The sequence below is a fragment of the Phocoena phocoena genome, chromosome 21 (assembly GCF_963924675.1).
Source record: "Phocoena phocoena chromosome 21, mPhoPho1.1, whole genome shotgun sequence".
NCBI lineage: Eukaryota > Metazoa > Chordata > Mammalia > Artiodactyla > Phocoenidae > Phocoena > Phocoena phocoena.
The window spans coordinates 30,430,498-30,449,059 of NC_089239.1; the positions used below are offsets into that span (position 1 = coordinate 30,430,498).

Consider the following 18,562-nt stretch of genomic DNA (forward strand, 5'->3'; position numbering starts at 1 on the left):
CGTATGGAAATATTTGAACCAATTTAAATATTTGAACCAATTTTAAAAATTAGATTTCTATTTGCAGTGTCACCTGAACATATAAAATCAAGGTTAGTCACAGTACAAGCAGCTACTCTGAGTGAATGTATTCAGGATGTTACATTGGGATTCATAAAATCTATGAATTTGAGGACATTTTCTATCTATCCTTAAGATGAATTTCTAGCTTTATTATAAAATTTGCTTGAACAGTCTGTACCTGCAAATGACTTCATTTAAACTAGAATATCTTTATAAGCAGAAATGGAAAATTCATTAGTTATGGAGATATTCCCTTAGAAATTTTCAGTGGGTATCAAAGTCTAAGATTTAATTTTATATTAATTAAATCAGAAACTGAGGGTTTTGAGGGCTCTGTAGAAATGAAAATAGAGGTCCATAGAGTATTATCCTGCTATGTACAGTTTATTTATGATAAGTTGTATTTTAGCATGATTTTTTTTTTTTTTTTTTTTTTGCACGGTACGTGGGCCTCTCACTGCCGTGGCCTCTCCCGCTGCGGAGCACAGGCTTCAGATGTGCAGGCTCAGCGGCCATGGCTCACAGGCCCGGCCGCTCCGCGGCATGTGGGATCTTCCCGGACCGGGGCACGAACCCGTGTCCCCTGCATCGGCAGGCGGACTCTCAATCACTGTGCCACCGGGGAAGCCCAGCATGATTATTTTTAATAGATCTATTTTGTTTAGGAAAACATGGATCAGAGAATGTGTTAATTAATGTCTTTAGTTTTCTTTTTCAATTAGTAGTACTTTAGATGTACATGAAATAATGTGATGAGAAAGATACTTTATCTTTGAGTCTTCCTCCCCAAAGTCCAAAGCCCCGGTCTAATCATGAGAAAAATATTAGACAAATTTCAATTGAGGTACATTCTACAAAATACCTAACTATTACTCCTCAAAATTTTCAAGATCATCAAAAAACAAGGAAAGTCTTAGAAAAAGTTACAGATCAGAGTAGCCTAAGGAGAAATGACTAAATTGTAGTATGGTATCTGTATCCCCTGAGTGGGATACTAGAAGAGAAAAAGAACATTTGATTTGGTAAAAACTAAGGAAATCTGAATAAAGTATGGACTTTGGTTAATAATAGTGTTTCTGGGCTTCCCTGGTGGCGCAGTGGTTGAGAGTCTGCCTGCCGATGCAGGGGACACAGGTTCGTGCCCCGGTCCGGGAAGATCCCACATGCCGCGGAGCGGCTGCGCCCGTGAGCCATGGCCGCTGAGCCTGCGCGTCCGGAGCCATTGCTCCGCAATGGGAGAGGCCACAACAGTGAGAGGCCCGCGTACCGCAAAAAAAAAAAAAAAAAAAAAAAAAAAAAAGTGTTTCTATATTGGTTCATTAAATGTGACAAATGTACTATGCTAATGTAAGGTTTTAATAGGGAAAATTGAGTTTTATATACATGGAAACTCTCCGTACCATCTTCATCTTTCTGTAAATCTAAAAGTATTGTAAAACTAGAAGTTTATTTTTGAAAAAATACTTTAGGATTTTAAAAATATGAGGAGTCATAAATGCTATGAAATTATATCCTAGGATGATCTGATGGGTGATCTGATATAGAGAAGTCTAAAAATGCCACTTGAATATACAAATTTAAAAAAGAAAGGCTTAGCAGAAGACTATATTTCATGACTTGAGTAATCAAAAGAACAAAAACAAACAGAAAACAAAACCTTGGCTCAATATTTCGAGAAGTTATTTTTATTTGAATAGAATTCCAATCATGACTTATGGTGACTGGAGAGGAATCAGGATGATTCAAACTTTTTCTTCAATTTTTCATTTCCAGCAGTTTTAAGTCTCTTGAACGAAAAATTCTATAACCAGAAGATTTACTTTTTTACAAGAGATTTTCCCATTTTGTCAATGTCATCTTCTAAGGCTAACTGAAATTTTTTGTCAAGTTTTATGCCCTAAATCTGAAAAGAATGAGACCCATGTTTGCTTTCTTTGCTATAATTTATGTACCAGCAGATTTAATGTCTGGATGGTCACACTGAGATTGGTGTACTGTCCTGTATTTACAGACCAGTTCTGAAATTTTAAGTGCATGCAGGAGATTCACCTCAGAGCCCTGTGGCAAACAAGCTCCTGGTGCCATCTTCCACATGCACTGCTTTTTGAAACATTATTTCTAAATATTACCTCTATGCCTGAAGCAGTTTATGTTCCCCCTAACCTCCCCCTTTTTTCTCTACTGAGAAAGTGTTAAAGTGCCTTGTTGTAACCTGAAACAAATCATGTTGCCTTCTTCAGGTTAGAGTTGGAATATCCTAGAGAGAAACTAAGCCTTATTCTAGGAACTTGGCAGTCTTGGATCAAAACTGTTACTATCTTTTTAATTTACTTTGGAAGACACTGGATTTTAGAGACAGACTAGAATGCAGAGTTCCTTGATGACACTTTAGTTAGGAAGTTACCTTAGAACTCTTTATCGGCAGAGTCATCAAAATAGAAAAGTACCTTTGATGACTGAGTTATTTCATATCCCACAGAGCATCCCTGTCTTGTAAAAAGAGATAATTCATGATTGTGGATAAAGGTTAAAATGAGGACATCTCTGCAACGAAGGAACTTTCCAACCATCAATGAATGATCTCACCAAAGGGCAAAACAAAAGTGACTGGTGAATTACTAACAACTCTCACAAGCAGATAATTCTCCTATGACGTTAGCCCAAATAAAACACAAAATGACAAGGCAAATCCTGACCATGAGTTTAGTGACATGGGCTCTGGGCCAGATGCTCAAATCCAAATCTGCCTCCACTGCCCACTACGTACTCATCTCTTGCTGGCAGATCCCTCATCTGTGAAATGAAGGTAACTAATATTGGTATCTACCTCACATAGTTTGGAAGATCAAATGCCCTAGTGTTTCCTAAAGTCCCATGCATAGCAACTGGCATATGTAAGCACCTAACAACCATTTCCTATTATTAATACTGGATTTATTATTAACACTTAACTTTAAGCTATGAAAATGAGCCAGGAGTCATTACACAGTGAATAGATGTAAAGGTAGTTCTACAGACTATGTCTTATGGACACTAGTCTAATAGGCTGTAGTCAAAATCTATAAACATCTGAGGCTAACAGGAAGGATTAAAATAAATACAGTTGGCCTTCCTTTTTGACGTCCTTGGATTTAACCACGACGAATGGAAAATATTCTTCAAAAATATCCCAAGGCTTCCCTGGTGGCGCAGCGGTTGAGAGTCCGCCTGCCGATGCAGGGGAACGCGGGTTCGTGCCCCGGTCCGGGAAGATCCCACAATGCCGCGGAGCGGCTGGGCCCGTGAGCCATGGCCGCTGAGCCTGCGCGTCCGGAGCCTGTGCTCCGCAACGGGAGAGGCCACAGCAGTGAGAGGCCCGCATACCGCAAAAAAAAAAAAAAAAAAAAAAAGTCCCAGAAAGTTCCGGAAAGCAAAACTTGAATTTGCCACACACCAGCAACTATTTCACAGCATTTACATTGTATTTACAATCCATTACAGAGTGTGCTTTGTATTAGGTATTATAAGTAATCTAGGGATGATTTAAATTATACGGGAAGATGTGTGTAGGTTATATACAAAGACTACACCTTTTTATAAAGGGGACTTGAGCATCTGTGGATTTTGGTATCCATGGGGGTCCTGGGACCCATCCCCTTGGATACTGAAGGACTATAAATAGAATACGCTTCTTCATCTGTAAAATGGGGGTAACAAAGGTAACTGCTTATTTTTGTTGCTTTAAACATTGTGTGTGGCACACTGTTGCTGTTATAAGGCACACTGTTATGAGTTGAACTGTGTTCCTCCAAAATTCACATGATGAATTCCTCACCCCCGTACCTCAGAATGCAACCTTATCGGGAGATAGGGCTTTTACAGAGGTAAGCAAATTTAAAAGGAGAGCCCGAATCCAATGTAACTGGTGTCCTTTAGAGAGGGAAATTTGAGCACACACATGCAGACAGGGAGAACACCAGGTGCAGATGAGGACAATGACGGAGGGGATGCTTCTATCAGCTGGGATCTCCAAAGATTACCAGCAACCCACCAGAGGCTAGAGGAGCAGACCTTCCGCAGAGCCCTCAGAAGGAACCAACCTTGCTGATGTCTTGATCTTGGACTTCAAGCCTCCAGAAACGTGAGACAATAAATTCTGTTGTTTAGCCATTCAGTTTGTTGTACTTTGTTATGGCAGCTCTAGCAAATGAATACAAATACTTTCACATTTTTTACTGCTTTATGTAACACTTAGAGCAGGTGGATTTATGGAAAGTAAATGTATTAACTTCCACAGAGTGTAGCACATTTAAGAACTCTCTTACTTCAGAAGTGTTGGGCTTAAAAATCTAAAGTGTCAGAACAAGCACAGATAAATTCTGAGATCCATATTTCTATCATAATACTAACGGGAAATTTTTAGAAATAAGAAAAGAGTGATGGCTGTAACAACTATCCCATGATTTCAAAATGTGAGCCACTGAATGCCTCTCGTTACAACCAAATAAATATCTATAGTTTTTGGTTTAAAAAGTTAATGGGGAAGAAATTCAAAGAAAATAAATATTTCCATATTCCTTAAACTGAAGTTCACGTTTAATGTATTTAGTAACATGTTTGACTGGTACGCAACTTAGGACCATTTGCCATTTAAGTTAAATAAAATCTGTTACTTAAAATATTTTAGTAACTTTTGACATGATCTTAATAAGCTAGTTAATGGTTCTTACCCCCCAAAGGTTACTACTGTGCTGTTTTTTTTTTTTTTTTGCGGTACGCGGGCCTCTCACTGTTGTGGCCTCTCCCGCTGTGGAGCACAGGCTCCGGACGCGCAGGCTCAGCGGCCATGGCTCACGGGCCCAGCCGCTCCGCGGCACGTGGGATCTTCCCGGACCGGGGCATGAACCCGTGTCCCCTGCATCGGCAGGCGGACTCTCAACCACTGCGCCACCAGGGAAGCCCTGTGCTGTTGTGTTTTATGTGCCTCACATTAAGGATTTCGAATGACGGCATTAAAAAATTGAAATGAACTTGAACTGGTCTCGATACTGCATGAGAAGAAATGCATAATGCAGATCGTTATGCTTTCAAGAGTATTCATTAGGAAAAGAGAATATTGATTAGCATCTTGTATTCAGTGATCTGAAGCTGCTTTAAAATTAGCTGCATTTGTGCACTGTGCACAATTGCATGTTGTGAGTAGAATCATTTACTAGTAACCATTTTACGTTTTATACAGCACAGAAAAACAGGGATATAAAAATAAGTTTCTTTCAGTACTAATTCTGGAAGCTTATCGGACAATAATATGGTTGTTCCAAAAAAAATTTATTCCACCTGTCAATATTACTCAGAATTCCAAACAGAAATTCATTAATATATTCAGCTTCCAAAAGACATTTTTTTAAACATCTTTATTGGAGTATAATTGCTTTACAACGGTGTGTGTTGGTTTCTGCTATATAACAAAGTGAATCAGCTATATGCATACATATATCCCCATATCCCCTCCCTCTTGCGTCTCCCTCCCACGCTCCAAATCCCACCCCTGTAGGTGGTCACAAAGCACCGAACTGATCTCCCCTTGCGATGCAGCTGCTTCCCACTAGCTATCTATTTTACATTTGGTAGTGTATATACGTCCATGCCACTCTCTCACTTCGTCCCAGCTTACCCTTCCCCCTCCCCGCGTCCTCAAGTCCGTTCTCTACGCCTGCATCTTTATTCCTGTCCTGCCCCTAGGTTCTTCTGACCATTTTTTTTTTTTTTTTTAGATTCCATATATGTGTTAGCATACGGTATTTCTTTTTCTCTTTCTGACTTACTTCACTCTGTATGACAGTCTCTAGGTCTATTCACCTCACTACAAATAACCCAATTTCGTTTCTTTTTATGGCTGAGTAATATTCCATTGTATATATGTGCCATATCTTCTTTATCCATTCATCTGTCGATGGACACCTAGGTTGCTTCCATGTCTGGGCTATTGTAAATAGAGCTGCAATGAACATTGTGGTACATGACTCTTTTTGAATTCTGGTTTTCTCAGTGTATATGCCCAGTAGTGGTATTGCTGGGTCGTATGGCAGTTCTATTTTTAGTTTTTTAAGGAACCTCCATACTCTTCTCCCTAGTGGCTGTATCAATTTACATTCCCACCAACAGTGCAAGAGGGTTCCCTTTTCTCCACACCATGTCCAGCATTTATTGTTTCTAGATTTTTTGATGATGGCCATTCTGACTGGTGTGAGGTGATACCTCATTGTAGTTTTTTTTTTTTTTGCGGTACGCAGGCCTCTCACTGTTGCGGCCTCTCCCGTTGCGGAGCACAGTCTCCGGACACACAGGCTCAGCAGCCATGGCTCATGGGCCCAGCTGCTCTGCAGCACGTGGGATCCTCCCGGACCGGGGCACAAACCCATGTCCCCTGCATTGGCAGGCGGACTCTCAAGCACTGCGCCACCAGGAAGCCCCTCACTGTAGTTTTGATTTGCATTTCTCTAATGATTAGTGATGTTGAGCATCTTTTCATGTGTTTGTTGCCAATCTGTATATGTTCTTTGGAGAAATGTCTATTTAGGTCTTCTGCCCGTCTTTGGATTGGGTTCTCTGTTTTTTTTGATATGGAGCTGCATGAGCTGCTTGTATGTTTTGGAGATTAATCCTTTGTCAGTTGCTTCACTTGCAAATATTTTCTCCCATTCTGAGGGTTGTCTTTTCATCTTGTTTATGGTTTCCTTTGTTGTGCAAAAGCTTTTAAGTTTCATTAGGTCCCATTTGTTTATTTTTGTTTTTATTTCCATTTCTCTAGTAGGTGGGTCAAAAAGGATCTTGCTGTGATTTATGTCATAGAGTGTTCTGCCTATGTTTTCCTCTAAGAGTTTTAAAGTGTCTGGCCTTACACTTAGGTCTTTAATCCATTTTGAGTTTATTTTTGTGTACGGTGTTAGGGAGTGTTCTAATTTCTTTCTTTTACATGTAGCCGTCCAGTTTTCCCAGCACCACTTATTGAAGGGCTGTCTTTTCTCCATCGTATATTCTTGCTTCCTTTATCAAAGATAAGGTGACCACATGTGTGTGGGTTTATCTCTGAGTTTTCTAAAAAAGGACATTTTTAAAGCTAAGGAACTCATAGAACAAAAAGTAGACTGTAAGATACAATTTACCTACAAATTGGAAAAAGAAAAAAGGCAGCAGAATGGAAATAGGGAAGCAAGGAAGACTAAGTAGCAGGAGAGAATGACCGATAAAACAGTTTCTTTAACATTTTTATTGGAGTATAATTGATTTACAATGGTGTGTTACTTTCTGCTTTATAACAAAGTGAGTCCGCTATACATAAACATATATCCCCATATCTCCTCCCTCTTGCATCTCCCTCCTACCCTCCCTATCCCACCGCTCTACGTGGTCACAAAGCACCGAACTGATCTCCCCTTGCGATGCAGCTGCTTCCCACTAGCTAGCTATTTTACATTTGGTAGTGTATATATGTCCATGTCACTCTCTCCCTTCGTCTCAGCTTACCCTTCCCCCTCCCGTGTCCTCAAGTCCATTCTCTACGTCTGCATCTTTTTTCCTGTCCTGCCCCTAGGTTCTTCAGAACCATTTTTTGTTTTTTTTAGATTCCATATATATGTGTTAGTATACAGTATTTGTCTTTCTCTTTCTGACTTACTTCACTCCCTATGACAGTCTCTAGGTCCATCCACCCCACTACAAATAACTCAATTTTGTTTCTTTTTATGGCTGAGTAATATTCCATTGTGTATATGTGCCATATCTTCTTTATCCATTCATCTGTCGATGGACACTTAGGTTGCTTCCATGTCTGGCTATTGTAAATAGAGCTGCAATGAACATTGTGGTACATGACTTTTTGAATTATGGTTGTCTCAGGGTATATGCCCAGTAGTGGGATTGCTGGGTCATACGGTAGTTCTATTTTTAGTTTTTTAAGGAACCTCCATGGTGTTCTCCATAGTGGCTGTATCAATTTACATTCCCACCAACAGTGCAAGAGGGTTCCCTTTTCTCTGCACCCTCTCCAGCATTTATTGTCTGTAGATGTTTTGATGATGGCCATTCTGACTGGTGTGGGGTGATACCTCATTGCAGTTTTGATTTGCATTTCTCTAATGATTTAGTGATGTTGCGCATTCTTTCCTGGGTTTGTTGGCAATCTCTGATAAAACATTATTATTATTTTTTTCCTCTGGTTCCATGGAGCCCTAAATCCTGCATGAGAGGGTTGCAGGGCTGTGCACTGTGCAGGGCACTTCCAGGCAGTGCAGCCAGTCCCCTTTTTGCAGGGGCTGGTCCCCTTCATGGAGGCCATGTTGGGACAGCCCGCACCTGACTCAAAGGCCTCGCCCGTGCGCTGCATTGCTGCTTTTGTAAGACACACAAGAGTGCAGCTCTGCTTCTCCCTCAATTCTGCTCATTCCTGGGTGCGGAGGGGTGCTAAAGGCGTGGGTGGGGTGTTTTAGGGGGCTGACTCCCTGCTGCCTCGCCTCTGGAGGGACCCACGCAGCTGCTGCCACCCTTCTGGGCTGTTGGGTGGGACTGGTGACACAATTGTAACTATTATAGAAAAAAATGTGGCTCATTTTTGCTTTAAAAATTCTTATTTGAGATGGCTTTGAAGTGTCAATGGCAAGCGGATAATTAGTAACGGCACATAACTAGGTGTTTTCTTCCACGGCTTTTTGCTTCTGCATACAATCTTATGCAGAAATTTCACAATCTCAATGAAACGACCTAATCTACTGCACTCTTCCTGGCGAAAGGTCACTCCCCAATGGTAAAAGAGACCCCTTTCCTCTATGATTTCACTCGTGTTTTAGAATTATGGACTCTTGGAGCTAGAATGAGCTTTAGAGATGATCTAATGTCTTTGTGATGTAAGAGAGTAAACTGGGATCCGGAGAAGTTAAGTGACTTGCTAAGACATACAAATGGTGTTATAATGATACTGTCCTAATTATAAGAAAAAGCCCATCATTAACTGAATTCACCATAGTCTACTGGCAGAGTATGAGCGAATCTAAAATCAAACGTGCCTTCTTAATAGAGAAATCCCTTAGGTGTCACTGAAAATTAGCCCACTGAATATTCATATTTTACTTATTAAATTAATTCAAGATCTTTAACTAAACTTCCTTTGGGTCTGTAATTTGATATTACTGATCCTAAACAATTAGATAATACAACAAACATTGTTCCCCAAAAGAGTCTTACAAGAAATGATTGCAGCAACAACTACAAATACCCACAACACAGGCTAACTATTTTATAAGATTATTATCATTATTGACACTGAGAGAATATCAGAACTTGTTACAAGCTGGTGGAAAAAATGGTTGGTGGTTAACAGGTATTTTTGAACTTTTCTGTAAGACTGAAACAAATTGCACCATTCCTTATTAGAGACATCTTACTTAATAGGAAGTATATGCGCTAATTAAGTAGATATTCTCATATAACATTGGGAAATAATAAAAACACATTGGTCAAGGATGGAAGCTCCAAAGTTCATTTTATGCAAATTATTCTGCATAAAAACGTGAATGTATTTTTAACATATTACTCTTAATTTTCATCAGTCTTGTGCTTTAATAGATATACATGCATTTTCTGCATTGCATTAGCTCTAGACCATAAGTTTGAGTTACCGTTAAATAACATATCAATAACGATTTAAAATCTAAATTAGTATAATAGAGTAATTCTTACCTTATGTCAATATTAAACAGTAACTGCCTAATATAGTTCCCACCCAAGTTTACAGTAAAATACATGTAACGTGTATATAACATGTATATAAATACATGTATATAACATGTATTTAAGGAAGAGAGACCTGCACCGTTATAAGTTGCAGATGGATTTTTCTGTTATCTTAAATATTGTATGGGAAGCCCAGAGCCATTTGGGAAACATAGATCATAAATCAATCAACAGTTTGCTGCCTCTAGAAGCAAGATGAGTTGCGTTGCACATGATTTGAGAATCTGAACCTGAATTTTCACATGGAATCGTTATTTTGAAAATACCATTAAGATTTAAAATAGCCACCAGAGCAGGGGATGTTACTGTGTTAAAAAAAAACAAACAAAACCCTCCAGTTCTTGGCAGATGAACAGAAACACCTGTGTGCTCCTGAAATAAACCCACATTAACTCCCGAGGAAAGACAGGTAACGTACCCAGGCACTCACGCATCTGCCACACGTGGTGATTTTGAAATCCCCGTAGAGATCCTTGATGGCCCCAGTCGTGAAGAAACCTTCCACCATCAGCAGAATGCCGTACACAAAGAATGCAGCAGCAATGCCATAGATCACATACTTGAAGATGTCAATCCTGGGAAGAAAAGACGAAGTGGTTTAGTTTAATAACTCTTCATGGCTGATCTGCAGCAACTGAGGCCCACGTGCTCAGGGTTCCTTTGGAAGGAAAGCTACGGAGTTTTTATGTTCATAATGGAGGCTGGATTTTAAAACATTTTTGCTTTGTATGTCTAATGTGTGTACACTTTGTTCTGCCACTTCTAGTATCTGTTGACAAGGGTTTTTCATGCCTGTAAGTTTCTTCCTCTTCCCCTGCACCATCCCCCATTCCCTGAATAAGAAATGCTCAAAAGGTACATGAATGAAACTGTAAAACATCCCTGAAAGACACATTGATTTTTTTTGTAGTGACATGCTTTTACTTCTTTCTTATTTTCGTTTGTGTATCTTCTACAGGTATTTTCGTTGTGGTTTTTACCGTGGGGCTTACATGAAACATAGTTAACCATCTATTTTAAACTGATAAATTCAATCATATAGACGTACTTGAAACTTTGGCTTCTCTCCCACACACACTTTGTTATTGATGTCACGAATCACATCATGTTACATTATGAACCCATTAACATATTTTATAGATTTTTCTTATACTTTTGCCTTTTAACTTCTATGCGAGAACTCAAAGTGATTTATGCGCCACTATTACAGTATTAACAGTATTCTGTATTTGTATATATATTTACCTTTACCAGTGAGCGTTATACTTTCACAGACTTTTGTGTCGCTATTTAAAATCCTTTCATTTCAACTTGAAGGACTCCCTTTGGCATTTCTTGTAAGGCAAGTCTAGTGGTGATAAATTCCCTCCGTTTATTTTTATCTGGGAAATTCTTCATTTCACCTTCATATTTGACGGATAGTTTTGGCAGATATAGTATTTATTCTTGGTTGGCAATTTCTTTCTTTCAGCAATTTGACTATATCATCCTACTCCCTTTGCCCCGCGAGGTTTCTGCCAAAAAATCCGTTGAGAGTTTTATGGAGTTTCTCTTGTAGGGGACAAGTTCTCTTGCTGCTTTCAAAATTCTTTCACATTTGACAATTTGATTATCATATACCTTGGTGTGGATCTGTTTCAATTTATATGAGTTAGAGTCTACAGACGTTCTTAAACCTAGACGTTCATTTCCTTACCCAGATTTGGGAAGTTTTCTGCCGTTATTACTTTAAATAAGTTTTTTGCCCTTTCTCTCTTCTTCTGTGAGACTCCCATAATGTATACATTGGTCCACCTGACGGTGTCCCAAAGTCCGTTTGGCTTGCTTCACTCGTTTCCATTCTTTTTTCGTGTGGTTCCTCTGAATGGGTAATTTCAAATGACCTGGCTTTGAACTTGCAGATTTTTTCTTCTGCTTTATCAACCTGATTTTGAACCCCTTTAGTGAATTTTTCAGTTCATTTATTCAATCTCCCAATTTTAAAAAATATTTTCTATCTTTTTGTTGATATTCTCATGTTGCTCATGCATTGTTTTCTTGAGTTCATAGAGCATCATTATGACAATTTTTAATCTGTCGGGTAATTCATACAGCTCTACTTCCTTACAATTGGGTTCTGGAGATTAATTCTGTTCCTTTGTTCTGGTCGTGTTTCCCTGTTTCTTCATGTGTCTTATAACTTAGTGTCGGGGACCACGCATTTGAAAAAGCAGCTACCTCTGCCAGTCTTTAAGGAACTGGCTTTGTACAGAAGAAGACCCTCCCTAATCAACCTGCCTAGACATCATGCGGGCCTCTAAAAACTTTTGGGGGGAATGTGACTTCTGAAGGCCTGTGAGTGCAATTTTCTCAACTAGAGAGGCTTACTGGTATCTTTTTCAGGATCTCATAATCTTGCTTCTTTTGTGCCTGCGACACTACAAGTTCTGGTTCTACAGTAGCAAGCTGCCCTGATCTCTCTTGTTCTCAGTGGCCAACCAGCATGCAAAGTATGCCAGGCCCCCATCAGTGCCCTGAGTTAGACACCTGCTCTGTCAGCGCTCTGAGTGAGACAAAACAGAAGCCAGTTCCTTGGGCAGCCCTCAGGAAAGCCAGAACGTTGGATGAATGCTCCAATCTTCTCTTTCCCCACAAAGGAGAAGTCACGATCCAGGGCATTCTCACCTTGCCCTGGTTTGGGGTTAGGGACTGATGCAGGTAAAGTGAAATTGGCCGTCTTACCCAATTCAACATGACTGTTCTCGGCTTTGTGTTTGTCTCGGGTACTGAACCTTCTTAATAAAAGGAATAAAAGTATTTTGGTCTGTATATCACTGATAAATGGGTGTTTCTCTGTGGGAACAAGCATTGGGATTTCCTATCACCACCTTGATGACATTACTCCTTCCAAATTCATGTTTAATTCAATTAAAGTTCATGTGTACATCATCTGGTTATTTACACTAGAAGTATAACTGCAAATTATTGATGACAATTACATAGCAATCACAAACCCTTTGCTTTTATCTTTCTGAAATTGAGCTCAAACACTGTGTAAGAACACCTGGTAGTAAGTACTGGTGTAAAGAGGTGTAGCTGTTGATTCATTTCCTATGGTCTCTCTAAGAGATTACCACAAACTTGGTGGCTTGACACACATTTATTTCCTTACAGTTCTGGAGGTCGGAAGTTTGAAATCACTTTCACTGGGCTGAAATCGAGGGCTAGGCAGAGCCTCACTTCTTCCAGAGACTCTAGGGGAGAGCGTCCTTATACTTTTCAGCTTCTAGAGCTGCAGCTGCATCCCTTGCCTAGTGAAGCCAGTAAATAGCGCCTTGTTTCTGCAGTTACAATGCCTTCTTCTCTGGACAAATATTTCTCTACTGCCTCCTTATAAGGATTACTTGTGCTTAGATTTAGGGCTCAGCTGGATAATCCAGGAGGATCACAGCACTTCAAGATCCTTAATCACAACTTCAAAATCTCTTGCATATAAAGTAAATCTCAGATTCCAGGGGCTAGGTTCTGGATAACTTTGGGGGTCATTATTTCAGCCTGCCACAAGCTATACTTTCTTGAAGCTGAATGTTAATTTCTTGACATTCAAAAACTCTTACATAAAGTTTTTCTTCCAACAATCTGAGGATGGACACTTTCTAATGTTACATTCCAAAATTAAATCATCAAAATATTTAAATTATAATATACTTGTCATGATCTTATTGGCCTGAATCCCTCTGTTTTATCACAAAAAGTACTCTTTCTTGTAAACATGCAATATATGAATTTAACAAAGAATTTCAAATATGATATTGGGAAAATTAAACTCTTATTCTCTGTAAAGATGAGTTTCCTGTCAATGATACATCAACAAAATGCAGTAATAAAAACCCTCTGGTAATGAAGTCACTGATCATGTGTCCACTGTAGGATCAAATAGCAGAGAATCAGAAGAAGTCTTACCTTCACGGTACTACTTTTGCTTTGCAAAGTAAGAATCCATATTATCTTACTTCTAAAGGAAAAAAGTAAAAGCACTTAACCTCCTTTCTAAATGCAAGCTTTCAAATTTGACAATGTTTCTGTAAACCACTGTTTTACTGATTTTAAAAGCAATCTATATTCATTGTAGAGAAAAAGGAAAATAAAACCGGAAAAACAGACAATTCACTGTTTATTCTCCCAATTTTTTAATATGAATTACAATTAACTACATGATACTATTACACAGTTGTATCAGGATGTTTTTTAAAGATTATGGCCCAGTCTATTATTTGAAGGTTTGACATGTTTTACCACTTCTCTACTTTTGCTCAGTGGTCGGAACAATAATGCCGCTCCCAAAGATGTCTGCCTGTAACCTCCAGAACCTATGAATATGCTCTCTTGTTGAATGAGACTTGGCAAATGTGATTGAATTAATGATTTTGATATTCAGAGATTATCCTGTGTTATATAATCACAGGGTCCTAATAATTAGTGAAAGAGAGGTGTAGGAAAGTCAGGGTCAGATTCAGAGAGAAGTCTGAAGGGGCTCCACTGCTGGTTTTGAAGAAGAAAGGGGCCCACGAGCCAAGGAGTACAGGTGGCTCCTAAGCTGCAACAAGTAAAACTACGGATTCTCCCCTAGAGCCTCCAGATGGAGTGCAGTCCTGCCAACACCTTGATCTGACCCCATTTCAATAAGCCCAGTAAGACCCATTTCAGACCTCTGACCTCCAGAACTGTAAAAAATTAATAAATGTGTTTTTCTCATGCACTAAGTCTGTTGTAATTTGTTACAGCAGTAATAGGAAGCTACGCATCATTATTACAAACATCATTTAGGATAAACCTTTGGGCCGTGTAGGCTGTTTCCCTGGCATAAATTCCTAGAAATTTTTAAGGCACGTATTGTGAAAATGGTGTCCGGAAAGTTTGTGCCAAAATAAAGATGCACTGATAATGAGGAAGAGGGCTTATCGTCTGTTTCCCAATACTGAGTATTACCATTCAATTCTTCTAATAAATTAATAGTTAAAAAGCAATGGTATTATCATTTTAATTAATTTTCTTGGTTTAGCAGTGTGGATGAACATATGTTTACAAGCTATTAATCATCTGTATTCTCTAAGAAATATGTCTTTACATTTTGCCAATTTTTTACTACATATGTATCTTTTTGTTGAATTTATTCTGTTTATTAAAATTAGGAAATCTTGTTATATAGGTGGTAAATACATTGCTCAGTTTTTGCACACCTTTTAATTTTTTATAATACTTTAATGAGTAAAATTTAATTTATATTATTATATATTATCTATATTATATTTATAATTTATATTATGTCAAATCTATATATTTTTTCCCTTGTGATTTCTTATATTGCTTATATACTTCTTGCCCCATAATAAGTAAAATCTTAAATCTGTATTTTCTTCTCGCTTTCACAAATTAGTTTACTCTTAAATTTCAACTTTAGATCCACCTGAAAAAATTTTGGTAAAAACTAGAGTAGGAACATACTTTTATATGTACTTATAAGTACATATAAGTACTTTACAAGTACTTATATGTATGTCTGTGCCAATGCCATGTAGTATTAATTACTGTAGCTCCTCAACTGTCTCTACTTCATTAACCTGATGCATCCTAGGAATCCGCTCAAGTACTAACTACCACTACCTGATTCATATCTGCCGAGTCTAACGTGGATGGTACTTTGCTGACATATCTTTCCTATGTCGGTACGAGAGGAAAAATAATTTGTCTTGTTTTACTTTTTATCCCTAAAGATTAGCACAGTGACTGGCACATAGTATAACCCTGTATTTTTTGCTGAGTAAATGAATTCATTAAAAAACAAACCAGACAAAAGATTGACCTGAAAAAAAAATCTGAATATTTGAAAACAAGAACATTGTAGAAATGTTCTGTATTCTGAGACAAAAACTCTTTCCCTATAAATTGAAATCCCTTCACCCAAATCTCTCTCTTTGAACCACAAAGAACAAAGCAAACTTCCTTTTCCTTAATAGCCCTTCAAATATGCATAGAATGAAATCATCATGTTCTTATTTGTAAATATTTTTTCTAGAGTTGCCGTATTCCTAGGTTTTAGAAAAGAGAACAGAAATTAGGTCTTTGAATTCTAATCCAGTCTGACACTACAGGTGCTCACCTACTCTAGTCAAAGAGTAAGTCAGAAAAAAAAAAAAAAAAAAAAAGAGTAAGTCAGTAAGAGTGTTATGGTAAGTAGGGTGTGTCCAGGGACAAACAGACTTTAGGAAACATGACACTGGGCATTAAAATTGTGATACAGGGCTTCCCTGGTGGCGCAGTGGTTGAGAGTCCGCCTGCCGATGCAGGGGACACGGGTTCATGCCCCGGTCCGGGAGGATCCCACGTGCCGCGGAGCGGCTGGGCCCGTGAGCCATGCCGCTGAGCCTGCGCGTCCGGAGCCTGTGCACTGCAATGGGAGGGGCCACAACAGTGAGAGGCCTGCGTACCGAAAAAAAAAAATAATAATAATAATAAAATAAAATATAGATCACATGAGAACAGAGATTATTTGCAAACTTATTTATGAGAAGTAAGTTTTACATTCTGGAAAGATGATTAATGAAATGAAGTAGGCATATTCCAGTGTGTTTGCCCTTCCTATGTCCCCCTGTAGACTTGGATATTGACCACGTGGAGACAGATGTGTGTATATATTTACGAGAGGTGCAGTGGAGAGACAGAGAGAGAAGCTGAGACAAAGAAGGGAGTCCTGAGGACCTTGGGTGGAAGACGGGGGCTTAGGCAATTGGTTTTATCTCTTCGTTCACACACCCAGAGAACAGGTTTCTTTTCCTTTATAAGTATATGAGGTAGGAGCGCTTAATTTGGTTGAATCAAGCCTGAGAACTATGGAGACAAGACATAGACCCTGTAAGTTACTAAAGTTGGCCAACAAGTCCTTTCTTCAGAATCATTCTCTTACACATTCTTCTCCAAACTTACCTTAGCTTATTTTCAAGGAAGCTGTATTGCCTGCAATTGCGTCTCTCACTCACTTCTGCGTCCCAAGTCCTGATTTTACTTCCCCTTTGCCCCTCACCGTATGGAGTCCGCTAACAGCCCTGTAAGGCAGCCCCCATAGAGTAAACGCTACCTTCCTCTCAACTGCTACGTGACTGGAAGGTACCGCTTGGTACTAATCACACCCGGTAGTTATCTGTACACACCTTCCCTCTGTGTTTTCACGAACCGTTTGCCGACAGGGAGTCTTAATTCATTTGGTAGCTCCACGGGGTCTAGGATGAGGTATTTTAGTTATTTGAAATATGAAAAGAGAGATAATTTGAGCACTTGCTTTCATTCCAATGAAAATGGTATGCTTCCCACGCCAAAGATGCATTACTGATTTCACATTTAACTCCCAGTATAAGAGACCAAAAGTAAAAGTTCCAAATTAAGCGTATGATCTCTGATTTCTCTGCTGAGCTCCCACATTCACTACCCTTCAGAGCGGTAGTCGAGGTCTGTGATCTATTAAGGCCGGTTGTCTAAATGTTAAATAAACATCCTGACAATTGGTTTCTGATCGATTTATACAATCATCCCATGCCAGTTACTAGGCTTATGATTTCTTATAAACTTCTATAACTAAAGGTAGCAATTTGGATGTAGCCTAAATATAGAGAATCTGTAGATTAAGAACATCTGTGGTAGCTTAAAATAATGCAAAGTGAAAACGTATTTTGTCCAGTGTAGGCTGAGATAAAACTGAAAAGAAAATGTCAGTATTAGCACGTTAAAGTATATTCATGCAATCATTGTCTACAGGCTCTCTGCAAACTAACCTGCAATAGTCCAAAGCATTTTCAGATAGTTGAATTATACTCCAAATGATGACTATCACTCATAAACTCTCAAGGATCAATTCATGCTAGAACCTGATTCAATGGAAACTGGTGAACTGTCTACTATGGGTTTAAAAAACTTTCATTTAATGAATAACGCTAAATTTTTGGAACTAATTTGTAAAATAAAGTTACATTGGGAAATATAAGTGATATCGTTCCCTCATCTCTTTTTTTTTCCATGATTTTTCAAATTTGCTATTAATTCTTCATTTCCATTTATCAGTGACATTGATGAAATAAACTGATGCTTCCAAGTTAGGGACTATGTTTAAATAATTTAACTTCTTATCTCAGTGGCTAATCAATGTCCACCTCCTCTTAATCACTGTGTGTGTGTGTGTGTGTGTGTGTGTGTGTGTGTGATACACTTGGTTTGTTATATTTCTCATTTTGTTTGTTTGTTTTTTTGCGGTACGCGGGCCTCTCACTGTTGTGGCCTCTCCCGTTGCGGAGCACAGGCTCCGGACGCGCAGGCTCAGCGGCCATGGCTCACGGGCCCAGCCGCTCCGAGGCACGTGGGATCTTCCCGGACCGGGGTACGAACCCGTGCCCCCCTGCATCGGCAGGCGGACTCTCAACCACTGCGCCACCAGGGAAGCCCTACATTTCTTATTTTACAACCAATATCGCTCAAATTTTAAGTGCCAACATATTTTAGATAAACATAAAAGTTTTCAACTTTCTTTTTCCTAAAAATTTTGCTATCTCTATGTCCATGGGGATGTGCCCTCCAGCCCCCAAGGAGGGAATTCTTGCTCTATTACTTGATAGAAACGTGCATCTCTTTTCACTTCTCATTTTCATGGAACTCAGCAACATTAATGAATGAAATAACAAATACAGTTTATGAGCAATACTGTGTT

At 39.0% G+C, this 18,562-nt stretch overlaps 1 protein-coding gene across 1 annotated transcript in view; it reads right to left on the minus strand.

Moving 5' to 3' along the window:
- The window catches only part of GPM6A (glycoprotein M6A), a 135,194-nt gene that overhangs the window by 15,841 nt on the left and 100,791 nt on the right, over window positions 1–18,562 (minus strand). The window contains exon 3 of the mRNA XM_065899844.1: window positions 10,250–10,406. Coding sequence (XP_065755916.1) covers window positions 10,250–10,406 — 157 coding nt within the window. The remainder of the gene's footprint in view (window positions 1–10,249; window positions 10,407–18,562) is intronic.